Source organism: Capra hircus, chromosome 11 (genome assembly GCF_001704415.2).
Source record: "Capra hircus breed San Clemente chromosome 11, ASM170441v1, whole genome shotgun sequence".
Classification (NCBI taxonomy): Eukaryota; Metazoa; Chordata; class Mammalia; order Artiodactyla; family Bovidae; genus Capra; species Capra hircus.
This window is the reverse complement of record NC_030818.1, coordinates 98,436,867-98,456,286: the sequence shown is the minus strand read 5'-3', so window position 1 is coordinate 98,456,286 and position 19,420 is coordinate 98,436,867. Positions and strand designations below refer to the sequence as shown.

The window sequence follows — 19,420 nt, the reverse complement described above, 5'->3', positions numbered from 1 at the left end:
GAAGCGAACCTCTTCCGTCCATGAAACATGGCGGTGCCCATTGGTAGTAGCACATTTGGGGGCGGGACCATATAGCATTTCCGTCTGCGTTCAGCTGTTGGGCGAGCTCGGGCTGCGCCGGCTTCAGGTATGGGGTCCGCCGGCCTGGCTCGGCTGCAGGGGCTCTTCGCAGTCTACAAGCCCCCCGGGCTAAAATGGAAGCATCTACGGGATACTGTGGAGCTGCAGCTTCTGAAAGGTGAGTGCCTCGAGCCAGACCCAGGATCCCGCTCCCGTTCCCCAGGAGTCCATCTCAGCTTCTGAACTTTGTTGCAAAATAAGATCGTGTGACCCAGTCGTCTGGGCAGAGCGGTTTCCTAACTGACTGTTCGGTTTATAGTACCTCGCTTTCTCCCGTGTTCAGATGGGTAAACAGATTCAGTACTGTCCGTGGTCATAAGTAATCAATAAGTGGTAAAGTCAAGAAAGCTGAGCGCCGAAGAATTGATGCTTTTGAATTGTGGTGTTGGAGAAGACTCTTGAGAGTCCCTTGGACTGCAAGGAGATCCAACCAGTCCATTCTAAAGGAGATCAGTCCTGGGTGTTCATTGGAAGGACTGATGCTAAAGCTGAAACTCCAGTACTTTGGCCACCTCATGCAAAGAGTTGACTCTCTGGAAAAGACCCTGATGCTGGGAGGGATTGGGGGCAGGAGGAGAAGGGAACGACAGAGGATGAGATGACTGGATGGCGTCACCGACTCGATGGACATGAGTCTGGGTGAACTCCGGGAGTTGGTGATGGACAGGGAGGCCTGGCATACTGCGATTGATGGGGTCACAAAGAGTCGGACACGACTGAGTGACTGAAATGAACTGAAAGTCAAGATTTGAACCCAAGTCTGTTTCTTAACTTCTGCTCTTCTTTGCGCTGTGGGCTTTCAGCTGTCTTCTACAACAGAATTGATGAGATGTTCTTTACGTGTATTCAGGTCTCAATGCTGGGAAGCCTTCTGCCCCTAAACAGCGTGTTCGCTTCCTGTTGGGCCCGGTGGAAAGCAGCAAAGAGAAGGAGCTGACCCTCACAGCCAACCGTGTGCCCACACTTATCAACCATCCTCTGGGTAATGCGCATTCAGGAAAGGGGCTGGGTATCTCTTCCCTGGAAAGTCCCTGCCCAAAGTCAGTGTGTCCCAGCCAGACTCCTCCTGTCCCAGACCAATGTAGGACCACAGTGGCAGTGAAGTGTTTGACCAGAGATTGGCAAAATTTCCTGGAAAGGGCTGCTGCTGCTGCTGCTGCTGCTAAGTTGCTTCAGTCATGTCTGACTCTGTGCGACCCCATAGATGGCAGCCCACCAGGCTCCCCCGTCCCTGGGATTCTCCAGGCAACAACACTGGAGTGGATTGCCATTTCCTTCTCCAATGCATGAAAGTGACCAGGCTCTTCCACCCATGGGATTTTCCAGGCAAGAGTACCGGAGTGGGATGCCATTGCCTTCTCCATGGAAAGGGCTAGATAGTCAGTATTTTAGGCTTTGCAGGTTTCTGTGATTGTAGTGCCGAGCAGCTATAGACAGTATGTAATGAGCCTGGCTGTGTTCCAGTAACACTTTACCTGTGGATTTGTTGTTGTTTAGTCACTAAGTTGCGTTTGATTCATTTGGGACCTTGTGGATTGTAGCCTGCCAGGTTCCTCTGTCCATAGGATTTCCCAGGCAAGAATCCTGGAGTGCGCTGCCATTTCCTTCTCAAGGGGATTGAATCCGCCTCTTCTGCATTAGCAGGATTCTTTACCACTGAGCCACCGGGGAAACCAGGCATCACTGACTGAATGGATGTGAGTTATAGTAAACTCTGGGAGTTGGCGATGGACAGGGAGGCCTGGCGTGCTGGAGTCCATGGGGTTGCAGAGTCGGACACGACTGAGCGACTGAAGTGAACTGACCATGGAAGCCCCTTACTTGTGGATACTGACATTTGAATTTCATGTATTTTTCATATATCATGAAATAGTATTCTTTTCAGTTTTTAAGACCACTCAGTAACATAAGAATCATTTTAACTTGTGGGCTGTGAAAAAGCAAAACTTGAGGATTTGACCTGTGGACTGTAGTTTGCTGACCCCTTTATTATTCTGGGATTCCAGGTAAAAATTAAGACCCTCAGGTAGAAGTCCTCAGGACAGAATTTGGAACTCCTGTGAAAGAGTGACCTAAAAAAATTTTTTTTTAATTTTATTGAAGTATAATTGATTTACAATATTGTGTCAATTTGTGCTGTACAGCAAAGTGATTCAATTATACATATGTATACATTCTGTTTCACATTCTTTTCCATTATGGTTTATCACAGGATATTGAACATAGTTTCCTATGCTATACAATAGGACCTGGTTGTTTATCCTTTCTGTATATGTGTGTGTGTGTGTGTGTGTGTGCTCAGTCACTCAGTTGTGTCCTACTCTTTGCAACCCTGTGGACTGTTGCCAGGCTTCTCTGTTCATGGAATTTTCCATGCAAGAATACCGGACTGGGCTGCCATCTCCTTCTCCAGGGGGTCTTCCGGACCCAGGGATCAAACGTGATTCTCTTGTGTCTCCTGCATTGACAGGTGGATTCTTTCCCACTGCGCCACCTGGGAAGCCCATTCGATATAAAATAGTTTGCATCTGCTTATCCCAGACTCGCAAGCCATCCTTCCCCTACTTCCCTTCGCCTTTGACAACCACAAATCTGTTCTCTCTGTCTGTGAAGAGTGACCTTTTATAGTCAACGAAGCTAACCAACAGTGAAACTAGTTCCAATAATGAGCCCCCATCATTAGATATAATTAAAGTGTATGTTTGGGAGGCTATCGGAAGGCTAAGGAACTTAGAGGCCAGGAACCTCTAAAACCCCTTGGACAGAAATATTCAGTGAGTCAACAGTATTCAGTTCAGTTGCTCAGTCGTGTCCAACTCTTTGCGACCCCATGGACTGCAGCAGGTCAGGCTTCCCTGTCCATTACCAACTCCTAGAGCTTGCTCAAACTCATGTCCATCTAGTCCTTGATGCCACCCAACCATCTCATCCTCTGTCATCCCCTTCTCCTCCTGCCTTCAATCTTACCCAGCATCAGGGTCTTTTCTAGTGAGTCAGTCCTTCACATCAGGTAGCCACAGTATTGGAGTTTCAGCTTCATCATCAGTCCTTCTAATGAATATTCGGGGTTGATTTCCTTTAGGATTGACTGGTTTGATCTCCTTGCAGTCCAAAGGACTCTCAAGAGTCTTCTCAAACACCATAGTTCAAAAACATCAATCTTTGGCACTCAGCTTTCTTTAAAGTCCAACTCTCCCATCCATACATAACTATTGGAAAAACCATAGCTTTGACCAGACGGGCCTTTGTTGGCAAAGTAATGTCTCTGCTTTTTAATATGCTCTCTAGGTTGATCATAGCTTTTCTTCCAAGGAGCAAGCATCTTTTAATTAATTAATTTATTTTTTTTTTTTAGCATCTTTTAATTTCATGGCTGCATTCACCATCTGCAGTGATTTTGGAGCCCAAAATATAAAGTCAGCCAGTTTCCACTGTTTCCCCATCTATTTGCCATGAAGTGATGGGACCGGATGCCATGATCTTAGTTTTCTGAATGTTGAGTTTTAAGCCAACTTTTCACTCACCTCTTTCACTTTCATCAAGAGGCTCTTTAGTTCATCTCCGCTTTCTGCCATAAGGATGTTGTCATCCGCATATCTGAGGTTATTGATATTTCTCCTGGCAGTCTTGATTCCAGCTTGTGATTCATCCAGCCCAGCATTTCACATGATGTATTCTGCATATAAGTTAAATAAGCAGGGTTACAATATACAGCCTTAATGTACTCCTTTCCCAATTTGGAACCAGTCTCTGTTGTTCCATGTCCAGTTCTAACTGTTGCTTCTTGACCTACGTACAGGTTTCTCAGGAGGTAGGTAAGGTGGTCTGGTGTTCTCATCTCTTTAAGACTTTTCCACCATTTCCAAAACCCCTTGGACAGAAATATTCAGTGAGTCTACAGTATAACAACAGCAATAGCAAGTATGATGTGTTGAGGGCCTACTCTGTACTAGGTACTATGTTAAGCTTTTCCCAAGTACCATCTCATTGAATCCTGTGAAGTGGGTCCTAGTCCCATTTCACAAATGGTAAGACGAAAGTTCAGTGTTGGCTAATGTTAAATCATGTAGCCTGGATTTATTAAGCTTTTAACTACCCCATCCTGTTACCCTAGGTTCTTCTTGATCTTCAGAAATGTAAAAGCTTCTAGCTCACTCCTGCATTCATTCACTTTTTATTTTTACATCTTTCTTGAAGTATAATTGATGTACAAAAACCTGTACATAATTATATCTGTTTGATGAGTCATTCATTCTTTTGGGAAATGGGTTATTTCCTGAGCAGTCAGTGAGTTCTAGACTCCGTGAACACACAGACCCAGGAATTCGAAGCCTCCATTTTCTCACTGGGAGACTGTCCAGAACCCGCCTTCCACAGGAGCTGGATAAGGAACCCCCCAATCTTAATTCCAGTGTTCTGCCCAGTGCACTCAAAGCCCTTCATTGAGGGAATGGTGACAGGCAGACTTAACAGGCCTTTTGGGTTGCCTTTTCTCTGGGCCCCAGAAACTGAAGAAATGGTTTGGGACCCCAGGTTCCTTGGTGGGGAAGCCTGAAAGTCCAGCTTGATGCTGATTTGGGCTCCATGAGGCAACATTCTAGGAATGAGATCGCCATGTGGGCCCAAAGCCATCCTGGAGGCTGGGTTCATTGAGGATAAAGAACTCATTTGTTTCTTTCCAGTTCGTGGACTTGCATTCACCAGCCTGAAGGTTGGCGTGGGACACCGACTGGATTCCCAGGCATCTGGGGTGCTTGGTAGGTGGTGTGGTGAGCCTGGGGTGCAGTGATAGAGGCCTGGGGAGCTCTGAGGAGCCCAGCCCACTTCTCACCTGACTGCCACTTCCCACTCCTGCCTTCTTCCCCTGATCCCTCCCAAGTCTGATCTCTAGGAAGACGACTGGTGGAAAGAGGGATGTCCTGATCGTCCACCCTTATCAAGTGACTCTTGCCTGTGACATGTGGTTTGAAACCCTTTGTACACATGTATTCACCACAACAACGTTGTTTGGTAGATCTTATATGATTTTAGGAAGAAAAGTAAGCCTCGAGGAGCACAGATGATTTGTCTTGTGTCATGTAGTGAGCGACAGTCCCTGGACCAGAGAGGAAGCCTCTTGCTTGTGTGGGGTAACCAAGTGCCTGACCCTGGCCCCGCTGGCAGAGCTCTAGATGTCGCTGGGCACACAAAGCCCTGAGTCATGAGCCATCTGTGTCCCTAGGGTCAGGCGGTGGCCACGTCCTCCATGCACAATGGTCATAGCAACTTGTCCTGCTTCCTGGGACACAGGCGGGCGGACGTGATCTCATGCACCCCTCCCGGGGTACCCTCTCCAGGAGTGAATGGAGGGTCATTCTTTCCTTCAACCAGAGGGAAAAACAGACCCGAAGAAAGGCAGGGAGTGGCGACAATGCCCCCGCTTATTGGACTTGTCCTTTGTGCCGACCGCTTCCTTCCCACTCATTGTCTCGGTCATCACAACACCCACAGAGATCAGATAAGTAATTTTATCCCCATTTTACCGATGCGGAGCCTGAGACCCCAGGAGGTTAAAGGACATGCTGAGAACCATCCCCAGATGGGAGTATAGGTCTGTGTGACTGGGCTGGTGGTCTCTTACTTTTGAGTGTCAGGATCCCCAGGGAGCTTGCTAAGGATCCTATCCCCCCACCCCTACCCTCACCCCCACTCCCACTTTGAGTCAGAGTCAGTATATGTGGCTGGGACCTGGAAATCTGCCTTTTCATACACATGCCCAGAGGCTTCCTTGCTTCCAGTAGAAGATGCTCTCCTTGCCCCCTGGCTGCCACACCCATCAACAGTGGGAGTGTTCTGCTGGAGGGGGTGGGGGTTGGAGAGCCCAGGGGAACCAGAATGGGGAGCCCAGTATAAGATCAGGCTGGGGTACCTTTCAGTGCTCGGCGTGGGACACGGATGCGGACTTCTCACTGATATGTACAATGCTCACCTCACCAAGGTACGGGTGCTGGGGACCGCCTGCTTATCCCTCCACCCTTTCCCTGGGGGTCACTGGTAGGATTCTGAAGCGGAGAGGATTCCACGAGGGATACGCATTTGGGGGCAGGGCTAGTCTTGTGCTAGGGGAAGCTGAGCAACAGCATCAGCGTGACAGCTGGCGTTGTCCCATGCTGACTGCTCTGTGCCCAGCGCCGTGTGTGGACCCCCTTGTGGATGCCTTACAGCATCCCCGTGAGATGGGATCTACTGTTAACCCATTTTACAGATGAAAGAATGAGGCCCCAAAGAGGAGATGACACTTGTTCTGGCTCACACAGCCTCTATTTCTTAAATTTTTTTGGCCACACCCCTGGGCTTGCAGGATCTTAGTTCCTCAACCAGGGATTGAACCCTTGGCCCCAGTGGTGAAAGTGCAGAGTCATACCCATTGGACTGCCAGGGAATTCCCTCACATGGTCTCTAAGGAGGCAGAGCTGGGATTTGAACCTGGGTCTGTCTGACCCCAGAGCCTGATCTTGATACCACTGCATTCTCTCCGCAACGCTGAGAAGTGGATACCACCATCTCGGCGTTAGGGAGCTTGCATTCCTGCTGGGCTGTGGGGTCTGGCTTCACGAGCGTGTGCAGAGATGCCGCGTTAGGAGACCTAGGGTGTTCGTGGTTAAGAGCAGAGATTGTGGAGCCAAGTGGCTTCGCGTTAAGACTCCGGCTTGTAGCACTGTTGTAGCCAGCTCTGTGTCCTGGGCTGGATTACTTAACATCTATGTGCGTCCATTTCCTCATCTTTGAAATGGGAGTGAAAACAGTACCTCCTCCGTAGGCTTACTGTGAAGATTAAATTAGTGGCAGTATGTAACGGGCTCAGCACAGCCACTCACGCGGTGGATGCTCAGTCGATGTCACCACTTCATCCTCACTGTCATTGTCGTTACTCTTATCTGAGGCAGAGGCAGGCAGCTGCACAGATTCTATTTGGACAGAGGAGAGAAGCCGACAGTCTCCGGGGAGGGGCCTGGGAGGCTCTGGTGTCAGGTTGGGTGGAAGTGGAGCGGCGTGGAGGCTGGGGTTGGTCACAGGGTGGCTCTGGGCGCCCTGTGCAGGCTGCCGATGCTGCTTGCCATCACAGGAAAGTCCGGTACCCTTCCCCAGGGGGCAGCTGGGCAGGGGCCGAGCGCCCGAGCTCCCTGAGCGCCCCCCGCCCCCAGCCTCAGTCTAGCACCCTGGGGTCCTGAGCTGCCGGACCACACCACCTTCCTCCGTGCAGGGCTTAGACCATACCCATACCTTGCCTCCCCGCCCTCCAGGATTACGCCGTGCGCGGCCTCCTGGGCAAAGCCACAGACGACTTCTGTGAGGATGGGCGGCTGGTGGAGAAGACAACATACGGTAAGAGCCCAAGGGAGTCCCGGGGGGCGCAGGAGGAGGGGGTGCTCCCGCCCCTTCACTTGCTGCCTTCATGCTTCACCCCGACATGGGCCATGAGGGTCCCTCTCAAACACTCGCAGACACACCAAGCCAGGGCTGGCTCCTGGGGGCGTGGACACGTGATTCTGTCTTCCGAGAATTCCTTGTCCTCCCCACGCTTTCTCACTTGGCTTAAATGTCCCCTCCCCAGGGAAGCTTCTCCAGCCCCCAGGCTTGGACCAGGTGTACTGTCAGAAAAGTCATCAGCTGACGATCAGTGGTTTTAATGTCTGTCTCCCACCAGGATGTCACCCATGAGAGCAGGGATGGTGTAGTTCCACTCCTGTGGTCCCCCGTGGCACTGGGCCTGGCATGTGGGAAGTGCTGGATGGATCAATGGATGGGTGATGGATGGATGGGTAGATGGATAGGTGGCTTGTTCTTCATTTCTTGCTCTCCCCATGTTCTAAACTGTCCTGTAGGATCTGTTGCACGTGCTTGTTAGACACGTTTCTGAGCACCAACATGCGCCAGCCATTGTGGGGCGCACATATGGTGAATCAGATGGGGTCCCCAGTCTCAGTGGTCTCACAGTCTAGCAAGGAAAGCTGACACACTGCTCTGTCTCCCGGAGAAGATTAAAAACACGGCAAAGCGATGCTACATATTTGCACTTGTGGGTGTGTGTCAACTACCAACAGAATGTTCTGAAGACAGCTACCAGCTTGACACTTTTGGGAGGGCAGAAGCTGGAATTTGGAGGAGGGGAGGTGTTTGTTGGTGTTGGTCTGAATTTCTGGAAGAAGATTCTTAAGTCATTAAAAACTATTATAAACACCCAGAAAAACTAAGTGCCAGGAAAGAGAAGCAGGTAGAGAGCGTCAGGAGCCAGGAGGAGGAAGCTGCTGGCTTCCAGATAAGACAGCAGCACGAATGAAACCTACAGGAGGGATGAGAGGCCCGTGCCCTTCCCAGCTGGCCAACCTTTAGTCCCTACACCTGCTCCCTGAGCTCTGGCCAGTGGAGTCAGAAGTTGGCGCCTGTCCCAGCAGGCCCACAGGCTCGGCCTCCCCGTGGGTTTGAGCATCCTCAGGATTTGCTGTTGCCTGCCCCAGAATCCCTCGGTGGGACCAGTATGCAGAGCCTCTCCCACTTCTTGCCAACCCACTTCTGTGTTTGGACAGGTGGCACCCTCCCTCCAGGGATGCCTGGCACGAAAAACCTTGGACTGGGGCTCAGGGGTCCTGGCTTAGAAGAGCAGGCAAGTCATATCATACTATGAGCCTCATTTCCAGAAGAAAGTGGGATTTTTGTTGTTGTTGTTGGTTGGTTTTTTGGGGATGAGAGGGGGCTGTGTTTGGTTTTTTTTCCAAGCCACGCCAAATCTTAGCTCCCTGACCAGGGATCAAGCCCATGCCCCCTGCATTGGGAGAGCAGAGTCTTAATGACTAGACCAATCAGGGAAGTCCCAAGAACAAAGCATTCTTAACCTGGAGCCTGTGAATCCCTTGAGTTTGTCCTCCAGACATTGAGTTCATGTGTATATTTCTGAGAAGAGCGTCCAGAGCTTTCATAAGATTCTCAAAGGACTCTCAACCCCCGTACATGGGGATCCTGGGACCTAAGGATGCGTGGGACCCCCTCTCGGTTCCAAGGACGGGGCTGGTTTGAAATTTCTAGTTTGCTGCCTTAGTGGGCACCTGTGCTGACCACCGCCTGGCTTTTCCAGACCACGTGACCAGAGAGAAGTTGGACCGCATCCTGGCTGTGATCCAAGGTTCCCATCAGAAGGCTCTGGTGACGTAAGAGAGGCCTGGCCCACACCCCCCTGCAAGTGGGACCTCAAGGAAGCGCTGGGTGGTTGTTAAGTGCCTAAGTCGTGTCCAACTCTTTATGACCCCATGGACGGCAGCACGCCAGGCATCCCTGTCCTTCACCATCTCCCAGAGTTTGCTCAAACTCATGTCCATTGAGTCAGCGATGCCATCCAACCATCTCATCCTCTGTTGCCCCCTTCTCCTCCTGCCTTCCGTCTTTCCCAGCATCAGGGTCTTTTCCAGTGAGTTGGCTCTTAGCATCAGGTGGCCAAAGTACTGGAGCTTCAGCTTCAGCATCAGTCCTCCCAACGAATATTCAGGGTTGATTTCCTTCAGGAAGTGCTGGGGGGGGTGGGGGGCAGGCAGGGGGCGGAGATGGCGGGGCAGTGCTCGAAGAGTAAGAAGTTAACCCACAGGGCTCTGCCTGCCCCGGAGCAGATTCCATGGATCTTCCTATCTGAGCCCAAAACCAGGCATAAGCACCCACTCCTTTCAGGGCATGCAGAAATGTTTCCTTGTGCCAGGGCATGGGCCACTCCCTCCCTGGTTGGGCTCATAGGGAATGTATGAGCTAACAGAAGAAAGCCAGGCGACCACAGCATCTCAGCACAGAGTCAGGCGGAAGTAGTCAGTGCAGGTACCACTGAACAGGGGTAGAGCTTGCGGTTCAGGATTGGAGGGCACCGGAAGAGGCTGCTGCAAAGGGGGCTAGAGGGACTGAGAAGGTGGGAAGCGAATGAAGAACTTCAGGAAAGGGATGAGTAGGGCAGGGCTGGGGTGGGCAGTCAGCTGCCTGATCTGGCCCCTCCTGATCCCCAGGTACTCCAACCTCGACCTACAGACCCAGGAGGCCTACGAGATGGCTGTGAGCGGCGTGATCCGGCCCATGAACAAGTCCCCGATGCTGATCACCGGCATCCGATGCCTCCAGTTTGCGCCTCCGGAGTTCCTCTTAGGTAAGTTGCTCCAGGAAGTTGGGGCAGCACCACGAGGCTCCTGAGTTCACGGAGTCACTGTGGGAGACCCTTGCGGAGGCCAGCATGTGTGAGTGCTGATCTCGACTGGTCAAGGCAGCAAGGGCCCGCTTCGTTCCCAGTCTGAGGCTGGACTTGGCTGATCACACGGCGCACAGAGCAGATAGATGTCTCCTGCCAAGTCTCCCTTTGAAGCCAGACCTTAACAAGCAGAGGTTATATGTAGTGGCTCCTCTCCAGAGCCACCCAGTGTCTCAGGTCACTGTGGGGCATCAGACACCACTTTCCCCTCTGCGCTGATCCCACCCAGCTCAGCACCCGCTCCATCACCACTCTTTCTTTGTTTATTGTGTTAACAAGGGCTGCTTTCTTGAGTGCTGACCAAGACTCTCCCGATGCTAAGTGTGTTATAGAAATGATTCCTCACAACCACCTTTTTTTTTTTGGCCTTCACCATGTGGCTTACCAGATCTTAGTTCACTGACCAGGGATTGAACCCGTGCCCCTTGCAGTGGAAGCATGGTGTCCTAACCACTGGACCACAAGGAAAGTCCCAACCTGGGGGTTCCTCTGAAAAGGCAGATTCTGATTCAGCAGGTCGGGATGGGGCCTGAGACTCTGCCTGTCTTAACAGACTCTCAGGGCCTGCCCTGAGCTACACTTAGAGGAGGAAGAGGTCTGGCTAAGGTCATTGCACAGCCAGGAGGGCTCCCGGGGTGTGGCTCTAGATCCGTGACCCCAGAGGCTGTGCTCCTGACCGCCGCCTTCGCTGTGTGTCCCTGGCAGAGGTGCAGTGCATGCATGAGACGCAGAAGCAGCTGCGAAGGCTGGTGCACGAAATCGGCCTGGAGCTGAAGAGCACCGCTGTCTGTACCCAGGTGCGGCGGACACGGGACGGCTTCTTCACCCTGGATGATGCTCTCCTGAGGACCCAGTGGGACCTGCCGAGCATCCAGGGTGCCATCCAGGCTGCAGCACCCCGGGTGGCGGCAGAGCTGGAGAAGAGCTTGAGGCCTTGGCTGGGCACCCAGGAGCCCCCTGGTTCAGGCCAGCCCTGGGACTCCAAGAGGCCACATTCTGCCTTGGAGCCAGAGAGCCATGTAGGGCATTGACAGGCCAGCAGCTGGTGGAACAGTGGATGTCTAAAAATAAGAGCTGGTGGAACAGTGGGTGTCTAAAAATAAGAATTGTTTGTGGCTGGAACTGCTGACTGCAGAACACGAGAGCAGGAGGGACTTTTTTGCACATGACAGAAACCCTGAAGCTGTTAGAGAAACCATTGACGGAGTTCCCTAGTCAGGGAGCTAAGATCCTGCAAGCCGTGTGGTGTTGCCAGAGAAAAAAGAGATCAACAGACTTGGCCCAGTTAAAAACCTTTGTACAGAGGAAAAGACGCTAAATGAATGAAAGACTGATAAAAGATAGTTGTTATAAGTCTAAGCAATAATATTTAGAGTTCTTACAAAACAATAAGAAAAGCACGACAAGAACGTTGATCAAATGACGTGAATTGTGTGTTTGTATTGTAAAAGCAATCCAGATGGCTAGTAAACCTGAAATGATGTTCAAACTCTAGTGATGAAAGACGTTCAGATGAAAATGAGATGACTTTTCCTTGCCTTTCAAATAAAGTAAGAAAAAGATATCATCCATTATCGGGGAGGGTGTGAGAAGATGGGCAATTTATATACTTGGTGCCAAGTTGCTTCAGTCATATCCGACTCTCTGTGACCCCACAGACTGTAGCCCGCCAGGCTAGCTCTGTCCATGGGATTCCCCAGGCAAGAAAATGAGTGGGTTGCCATTTCCTTCTCCAGGAGATCTTCCCAAGCCAGGGATCAAACTAGCGTCTCCTGTGTGGGCAGGCAGATTCTTTACCACCAGAGCCGTCTGGGAGTGTGCTTGCTAGGAATACACAACTATGTAACCTTTCTGGAGCAGTTCGATGGTATGTATCAGCATTTAAAATGCTCCTGCCCTGGGACTTCCCTGGTGGTCTGGTGGTTAAGAATCCGCCTGCCAGTGCCTGGGACGGGGATTTGATCCCTGCTCTGTGAACTAAGACACCACGTGCCCCTAGGTAACTAAGCCCCGCAGTGACGGAGTCCTTGAGCCTGTGCTCCATAACAAGAGAGGGATCAAACTCGGGCCCCCTCTGCTGGGCGTGCAGAGCCTTTACCACTGGACTGCCAGGGAACTCCTGGAAGGAAATCATTCTTAAAAGAAGGAAAACAAGGGCGCATTCTGCGGTCCCAGGGATTAGGACTTAGACACATGAATTTTGGGGGGACATAACTTGACTCATAACAGGTGGTTAGACACTCACCTGGACTGGCCCAGTGCTTCTCAGAGCCGTGCTGTCCTATAACCAGAAAACTCCCCCTGAGGTCAGGGGAGGCCCCTTCTTCCCCTCCACTACTCCTGTTACTACGGCCGCAGTGGCTGACTGGGGCACATGTTATGCTGTGGTTAATAAACATCACCCCAGAACCTCTCCATGGGAGTGCTGGGGACCAGGGCTGTTCAGAACTTTCCTCGCTGCCTGCCCAGGGAAGTGGCGAGGGTGCAGGGCCCCAGAGGCTCTAAGGGTGGCTTCCTGGGGCAGGAAGCCACCCTTAGAGCCTCTGGGGCATGGACTGTACCTGACCCTCCAGGGCCTCTCCCAGCAGCGCCTCTTCCATGGTCCAAATAAGAATTTAAGTTTTGATTGCACTGTGTATAAGAAGTGTATCTGGGGACTTCCTTGGTGGTCCAGTGACTAAGAGTCCACATTCCCAATGCAGGGTCCCCAGGTTCGATCCCTAGTCAGGGAACTAGATCCCACGTTCCACAACTAAACGTTGGCACACTGCAGCTAGATGTTTTCCTATGCTGTAACTAAGACCTGGTGCAGCCAAGTAAAAAGTAATCATTACTTAAAGCAATGGAAACAGTGACAGACTTCATATTCTTGACTCCAAAATCACTGCAGATAGTGACTGCAGCCTTGAAATTAAAAGACGCTTGCTCCTTGGAAGAAAAACTATGACCAACCCAGACAGCATATTAAAAAGCAGAGACATTACTTTGCCAACAAAGGTCCATCTAGTCAAACCTATGATTTTTCCAGTAGTCATATATGGATGTGAGAGTTGGACTATAAATAAAGCTGAGTGAGCCCTGTAGAGTTGATGCTTTCGAACTCTGGCGTTGAAGAAGACTCTTGAGAGTCCCTTGGACTGCAAGGAGATCAAACCAGTTAGTCCTAAAGGAAATCAGTCCTGAATATTCATTGGAAGGACTGAGGCTGAAGCTGAAACTCCAATACTTTGGCCACCTGATGCAAAGAACTGACTCATTTGAAAAGACCCTGATGCTGGGAAAGATTGAAGTTGGGAGGAGAAGGGGACGACAGAGGATGAGATGGTTGGGTGGCATCACCGACTCGATGGACATGAGTTTGAGCAAGCTCTGGGAGTTGGTGATGGGCAGGGAAGCCTGGTGTGCTACAGTTAAGTGTTTCTCTGAGATGTGTGAGCTGTTAGAGCAAACTTTCAAACTTTAGGAGGGGGTCATGAGAGTTCCCAGCTTCAGTCAGCAGCGCGTGTAGGTGACAACCTAGGACGTGTGGTCAGTGTCTGAAGGGGCAGGCTCATGGGACTGTGCCCTTGACCTGCATGGTGTGGGCAAATTCCAGGCAGGCAGTGTCAGAACTGAGTTGTATTGTAAGTCACCCAGTCCTGTCCCTCAGGAATTACAGAATTGCTTGGTATGGGAAAGCCTCCACGTTTGGGGTCAGAAGTACTGTGTACAGAAAGGAAACAGGAGTTTTTACCTGTATGTGTGCTCAGTATATATGTATTACCTGAATAAATAACCGAAGTGGTTACTTGCTTATTTCCTTTGGCTGTGCAGTACGAGAAACCTTAGTTCCCCAACCAGGGATAGAACCCATGCCCCCTGCCTTGGGAACACAGTCTTAACCGCTAGACTGCCAGGGAAGTCCCTCAAGTGATTAATTTTTTAACAAAGTGGAATTATAATATACACAGTTATCACAATTGGCTTCTTTCATCCAACAGTAGAGTGTGGCCTTTTTTGGGCCTTTCCTGTTGGCTCTGGGTAAAGAACCCACCTGCCAATGCAGGAGACACGCGTTCAATCCCTGGGTTGGGAAGATCCCCTAGAGAAGGCAATGGCAACCCACTCCAGTATTCTTGCCTGGAGAATCCCGTGGACAGAGGAGCCTGGCAGGCTGCAGTCTGTGTTGTTTCGTTGCTCAGTCCAGACACAAATGAGTGACTCAGTGATGGCGTATGGCCCTCTCCCTATCTGTCCCATCAGGTACGAATGTTCCTTCCTCCAGACTCCGTGGGGGTGCCCAGAGACACAGGGCTCTCTTAGAGGAAAGCCCTGACCTCTTCCCTCCTCTTGGGCTGTTCCTTCCCATTGTACGAATTGTGACTGCAGGATGTGGCAGCTTTCCCAAAGGCCTGGGTTCAGCCAGTTTGGTAACGGTGCTCAGTTGCTCAGTCGTATCTGACTCTGTGACCCCATAGACTGTAACCCGCCAGGCTCCTCTGTCCATGGCATTCTCCAGGCAAGAATACTGCAAAGGGTTACCATCTCCTCCAAGGGATCTTCCTAACTCCAGGACTGAACCCTTGTCTCCTGCTCAGCAAGCAGATTCTTTATCACTGCACCAGCTGGTCTGTCAGTTTATTCAGCATTTACTCAATAAATATTCATTAGATGCCTACATATTAATTGGCCACATGCTGGTATAGGCACCAGGAGTATATCAGTAAACAAGACAGCCTAAATGCTAAGTGGGGAAAGGGAAGTTGGTGACGTTAACTAGGGCTGCCTGAGCAGTTTTTTGAATAAAATGCTGAACAGGGTGAGCCACTGAGTCAGGAAGTAACCTGGAAGTTGTTGTTCAGTCATTATGTCGTGTCTGACTCTTTGTGACCCCATGGAATGCAGCACGCCAGGCTTCCCTGTCCTTCACTATCTTCTGGAGTTTGCTCAAACTCATGTCCATTGAGTCGGTGATGCCATCCTACCGTCTCATCCTCTGTTGCCCCCTTCTCCTGCCCTCAATCTTTCCCAGCATCAGGGTCTTTCCCAATGAGTTGGCTCATCACATCAGGTGGCCAAAGTATTGGAGCTTCAGCTTCAGCATCAGTCCTTCCAATAAATATTCAGGGTTGATTTCCTTTTAGGCTTGACTGGTTGGATCTCCTTGCAGTCCAAGGGACTCTCAACAGTCTTCTCCAACACCACAGTTCAAAAGCATCAATTCTTCAGCTCTCAGCCTTCTTTATGGTCCAACTCTCACATCTTTACATGACTACTGGAAAAACCATAGCTTTGACTATATGGACCTTTGTCTGCAAAGTGATGTTTCTGCTTTTTAATATACTGTCTAGGTTTTTCATAACTTCTCTTCCAAGGAGCAAGCGTCTTTTATTTCCGAGGCTGCATTTACCATCCTCAGTGATTTTGAAGCCCAAGAAAAGAAAATCTGCCACTGTTTCCACCTTTTCCCCATCTATTTGCTGTGAAGTGATAGGACTGGATGCCGTGATATTAGTTTTTTGAATGTTGAGTTTTAAACCAGCTTTTTCACTCTCGTCTTTCACCCTCATCAGCCAAGAAAACCTCCAGTGCAGTTCAAATGGTGTCTGATATATTCAGGGCCCACAGTGGCCCAGGTGGAGACACAGTGCCTACTGATAGCTTGACTGCCTGTCAATAAGAATCACCTTGGGTCCTTCACACCCAAGGTGAATATTCCAATGTTCCACATTCTCAGAAACTGGGGCCTTGGGTCCTTTGTATCAGAATTTCCTTTGAGTCAGAAACTGCTGCGAGGCCAGGATGGAAGATCCGGGTTCCATGTGACTTATTTAACTTCACAGGGATAAGAGTCAGCATGACCAGTGTTTGTTCCTTCAAAGAGGTCCCAACACTGGGGGCATTTCCTCTGGCATTTACACCAGTGACTTCTACAGATGGTAAGAACTAGCTGGCCACTCTATTTTTCTTAATGGCTGGACTGATACCATCACTATAATTTGTTTCCAGGGTGCAGTGCCCTGCCCAGGGCCTGGGCAGGTTTGGCAGTCAGTAGACCAGTGAACCTGAAGGGACAATGATGATATCACTTCCCAGGCTTCTGGTGTGCTGGGCTCTGTGCTAAGACCCTTACGGGGACTGTCTGACATAGTATGGAAGTTACTGTGATTACCTGCACTTCACAGGTGAGGAAGCTGCTAGGGAGGGAGTGACCTCCTGCCTAGCTGAGCATCTGTCTCTCAGTAGGACCCTGCTGCCCCCCACCCCCATTTCTGAGCAGATAGTTACTCAAGACATCAGTTTAACCTGCGTGCCTCCTGCATCTCTGCATTGTATTCCATGCAGATGGAAATTAAAAGAAGGCCGAAGTAGCAATACTTATATCAGACAAAATAGACTTTAAAATAAAGACTGTTACAAGAGACAAAGGACACCACTTTAATGATCAAAGGATCGATTCCAGAAGAAGATATAATGACTGTAAATAAATATGCACCTAACAGAGGAGCACCTCAGTACATAAGGCAATAGAAGGATTTGGGGGGCAGAGAGAACCTGGAGTCATGGCCAAAATATTGAGTCAATGTGTAGCCCCAGTCTGCCAGGAAAACCACCCCAAGCCTCTTACTTGATGTCTCTCACCTTAGAGTACTTAACAACGATTGTTAAATTGTACCAAGTATGTAAGCAACCCGAGAGTTTGGAATTGGGCTTTAAATTTTAAGTTACATGATTGAGTGTCTTATTTCAAGAAATAGACTGTTTTGAAGACAAAGTGCCAAATCGTCCTTACCATGCTCAGAGTGGGCTCTCAAGAACATCAACCTCATTGACAAACCCGCTGGCCTCCATGCTGGCCAGTAACCAGTTGAGGTAATGGGAACTAGGGTGCAATGGGGAGGAGGGGGTGCAGCCCTAGACCTTAGTGGTGGAGGGCCCTGGGTGTGAACCCCTACTTGCCCTGTTTACTGACTGGGTGATTTGATCTCTGTGACACCTGCTACAGCATGGATGAACCATAAAGACATTATGCTAATGATGGATATCATTATATTCATTATATTATAAGTGAAATAAACCTATCACCAGAAGACAAATACTGTTTGATTCCATTTCTATGAGTTACTTAAAGCAGACATTCAAAGGGCCAGAAGATAGAATGGTGGTTGCCAGGGGCTGGGACATGGGGAGTTCATGTTTCATGTGTACAGAATTTCAGTTTTGCAAGATAGAAAGAGCTATAGAGAGGGACTTCCCGGGTGGTCCAGTGGCTAAGACTCTATGCTCCCAATGCAGGGGGCCTGGGTTCAATCCCTGGTCAGGGAACTAGATCCCACATGTCGAAACGAGAAATCGATCCTGTGTGCTGCAACTAAGACCCGGTGCAGTCAAATAAATTTAAAAAAATTTTTCAAGTTATAGAGATAGTTCCTGGTTTGATCCTGGGTTTCAGCACCAAAACACACACACACACACACACACACACACACACACACACAGCAACAGCAACAAAAACAAACAAACTATAGAGCTAGAAAGTGGTGGTATTTGCACAACAATGTGAGTGTATTAGGTTGCATTGGGTTTCCATAATGGAAAAACCTGAACAAACTTTTTGGCCAGCCCAATACTTAATGCCACTAAATTGTACACTTAATGATGGTTAAAATGGTTAGTTTTATAAGTACTTTATGTATATTTTACCCCCCAGTTTTCATTCCAATCCCAAAAGAAGGGCAATGCCAAAGAACATTCAAACTACCGCGCAATTGCACTCATTTCACATGCTAGCAAGGCAATGCTCAAAATCCTTCAAGCTAGGCTTCAACAGTATATGAACGGAGAATTTCCAGGTGTATGAGCTGGATTTAGAAAAGGCAGAGGAACCAGAGATCAAACTGCCAACATCCGCTGGATCATAGTAAAGGCAAGAGACTTCTGCTTATCCAGAAAAACATCTGCTTCATTGAGCATGCTAAACCCTTTGACTGTGTATTAGTGAAAGTTGCTCAGTCGTGTCCGACACTTTGCGACCCCATGGACTATACAGCCCATGGAATTCTCCAGGCCAGAATACTGGAGTGGGTAGCCTTTCCCTTCTCCAAGGGAGGCTTACGACAAACTGTGGAGAATTCTTAAAGAGATGGGAATACCAGACCACCTTACCAGCCTCCTGAGAAACCTGTATGCAGGGCAAGAAGCAACAGTTAGAACCAGACACGGAACAACAGACTGGTTCAAAATTGGGAAAGGAGTACATCAAGGTTGTATATTGTACATCACTTGTTATTTAACTTATATGTAGAGTACATCATGCTAAATGCTGGGCTGGATGAATTGCAAGCTGGAATCAAGATTGCCAGGAGAAATATCAAAAACCTCAGATATGCATATGATTCTACCCTAATGGTACAAAGTGAAGAGGAACTAAAGAGCTGCTTGATGAAGGTGAAAGAGGAGAGTGAAAAACCTGGCTTAAAACTCCACATTCAAAAAACTAAGATCATGGCATCCAGTCCCATCACTTCATGGCCAATAGATTGGGGGGAAATGAAAACAGTGGCAGATTTTATTTTCTTGGGTTCCAAAATCACTGTGGACAGTGAATGCATATTCATTCAATGTTACTTGTTGAATGAATGAACATCAATATCCAGATAACTGCAGTTTTCAAGATACAAGTTTTTTTTTTATATTTCCCAGCTCACTCCTCCTGCCCCCTACTATTGTACCAAGAATGTTAGCTCATTAAGGCCCCACTTTGAGCTATAAGGACCTTACTTTCCCAGAGGAGCCAGGAACATGCCTAGCACACACAAATGTATCGTAAGAATGAGCTGACATTTGTCTATTTCATTATGGTCATTAGACCAGCTTTTATATCTGTGATCACTTGTGAAGTGGCCACAGCAGGTATCATTTTACCTACTTTATAGATGTAGAAACTGAGGCCTGGGGTGTCCAGCCACTGGCCCAGCCTCCCACATCTGTCTATGCATGACACAGCCTGCAGAGCATTAGCTCTGTTTGGCCACAGAATAAAAACAAAACCCGGTTTCCACCACT

The 19,420-nt window shown here is 49.3% G+C and overlaps 1 protein-coding gene across 2 annotated transcripts; it reads left to right on the top strand.

Annotated features, from left to right (window-relative positions):
* Positions 71 to 11,939, top strand: TRUB2 (TruB pseudouridine synthase family member 2). 2 transcript variants are annotated; one of them, XM_005687185.3, is made up of 8 exons: positions 71 to 238; positions 971 to 1,102; positions 4,803 to 4,877; positions 6,036 to 6,097; positions 7,404 to 7,485; positions 9,233 to 9,305; positions 10,140 to 10,276; positions 11,081 to 11,939. In XM_005687185.3, exons 1-8 carry the CDS (start codon positions 130 to 132, stop codon positions 11,404 to 11,406), a joined length of 996 nt encoding a protein of 331 aa, XP_005687242.2. In that variant the 5' UTR covers positions 71 to 129; the 3' UTR covers positions 11,407 to 11,939. The 2 variants fall into 2 exon arrangements, with proteins under 2 accessions (XP_005687242.2, XP_017911359.1); XM_018055870.1 differs by lacking the exon at positions 4,803 to 4,877.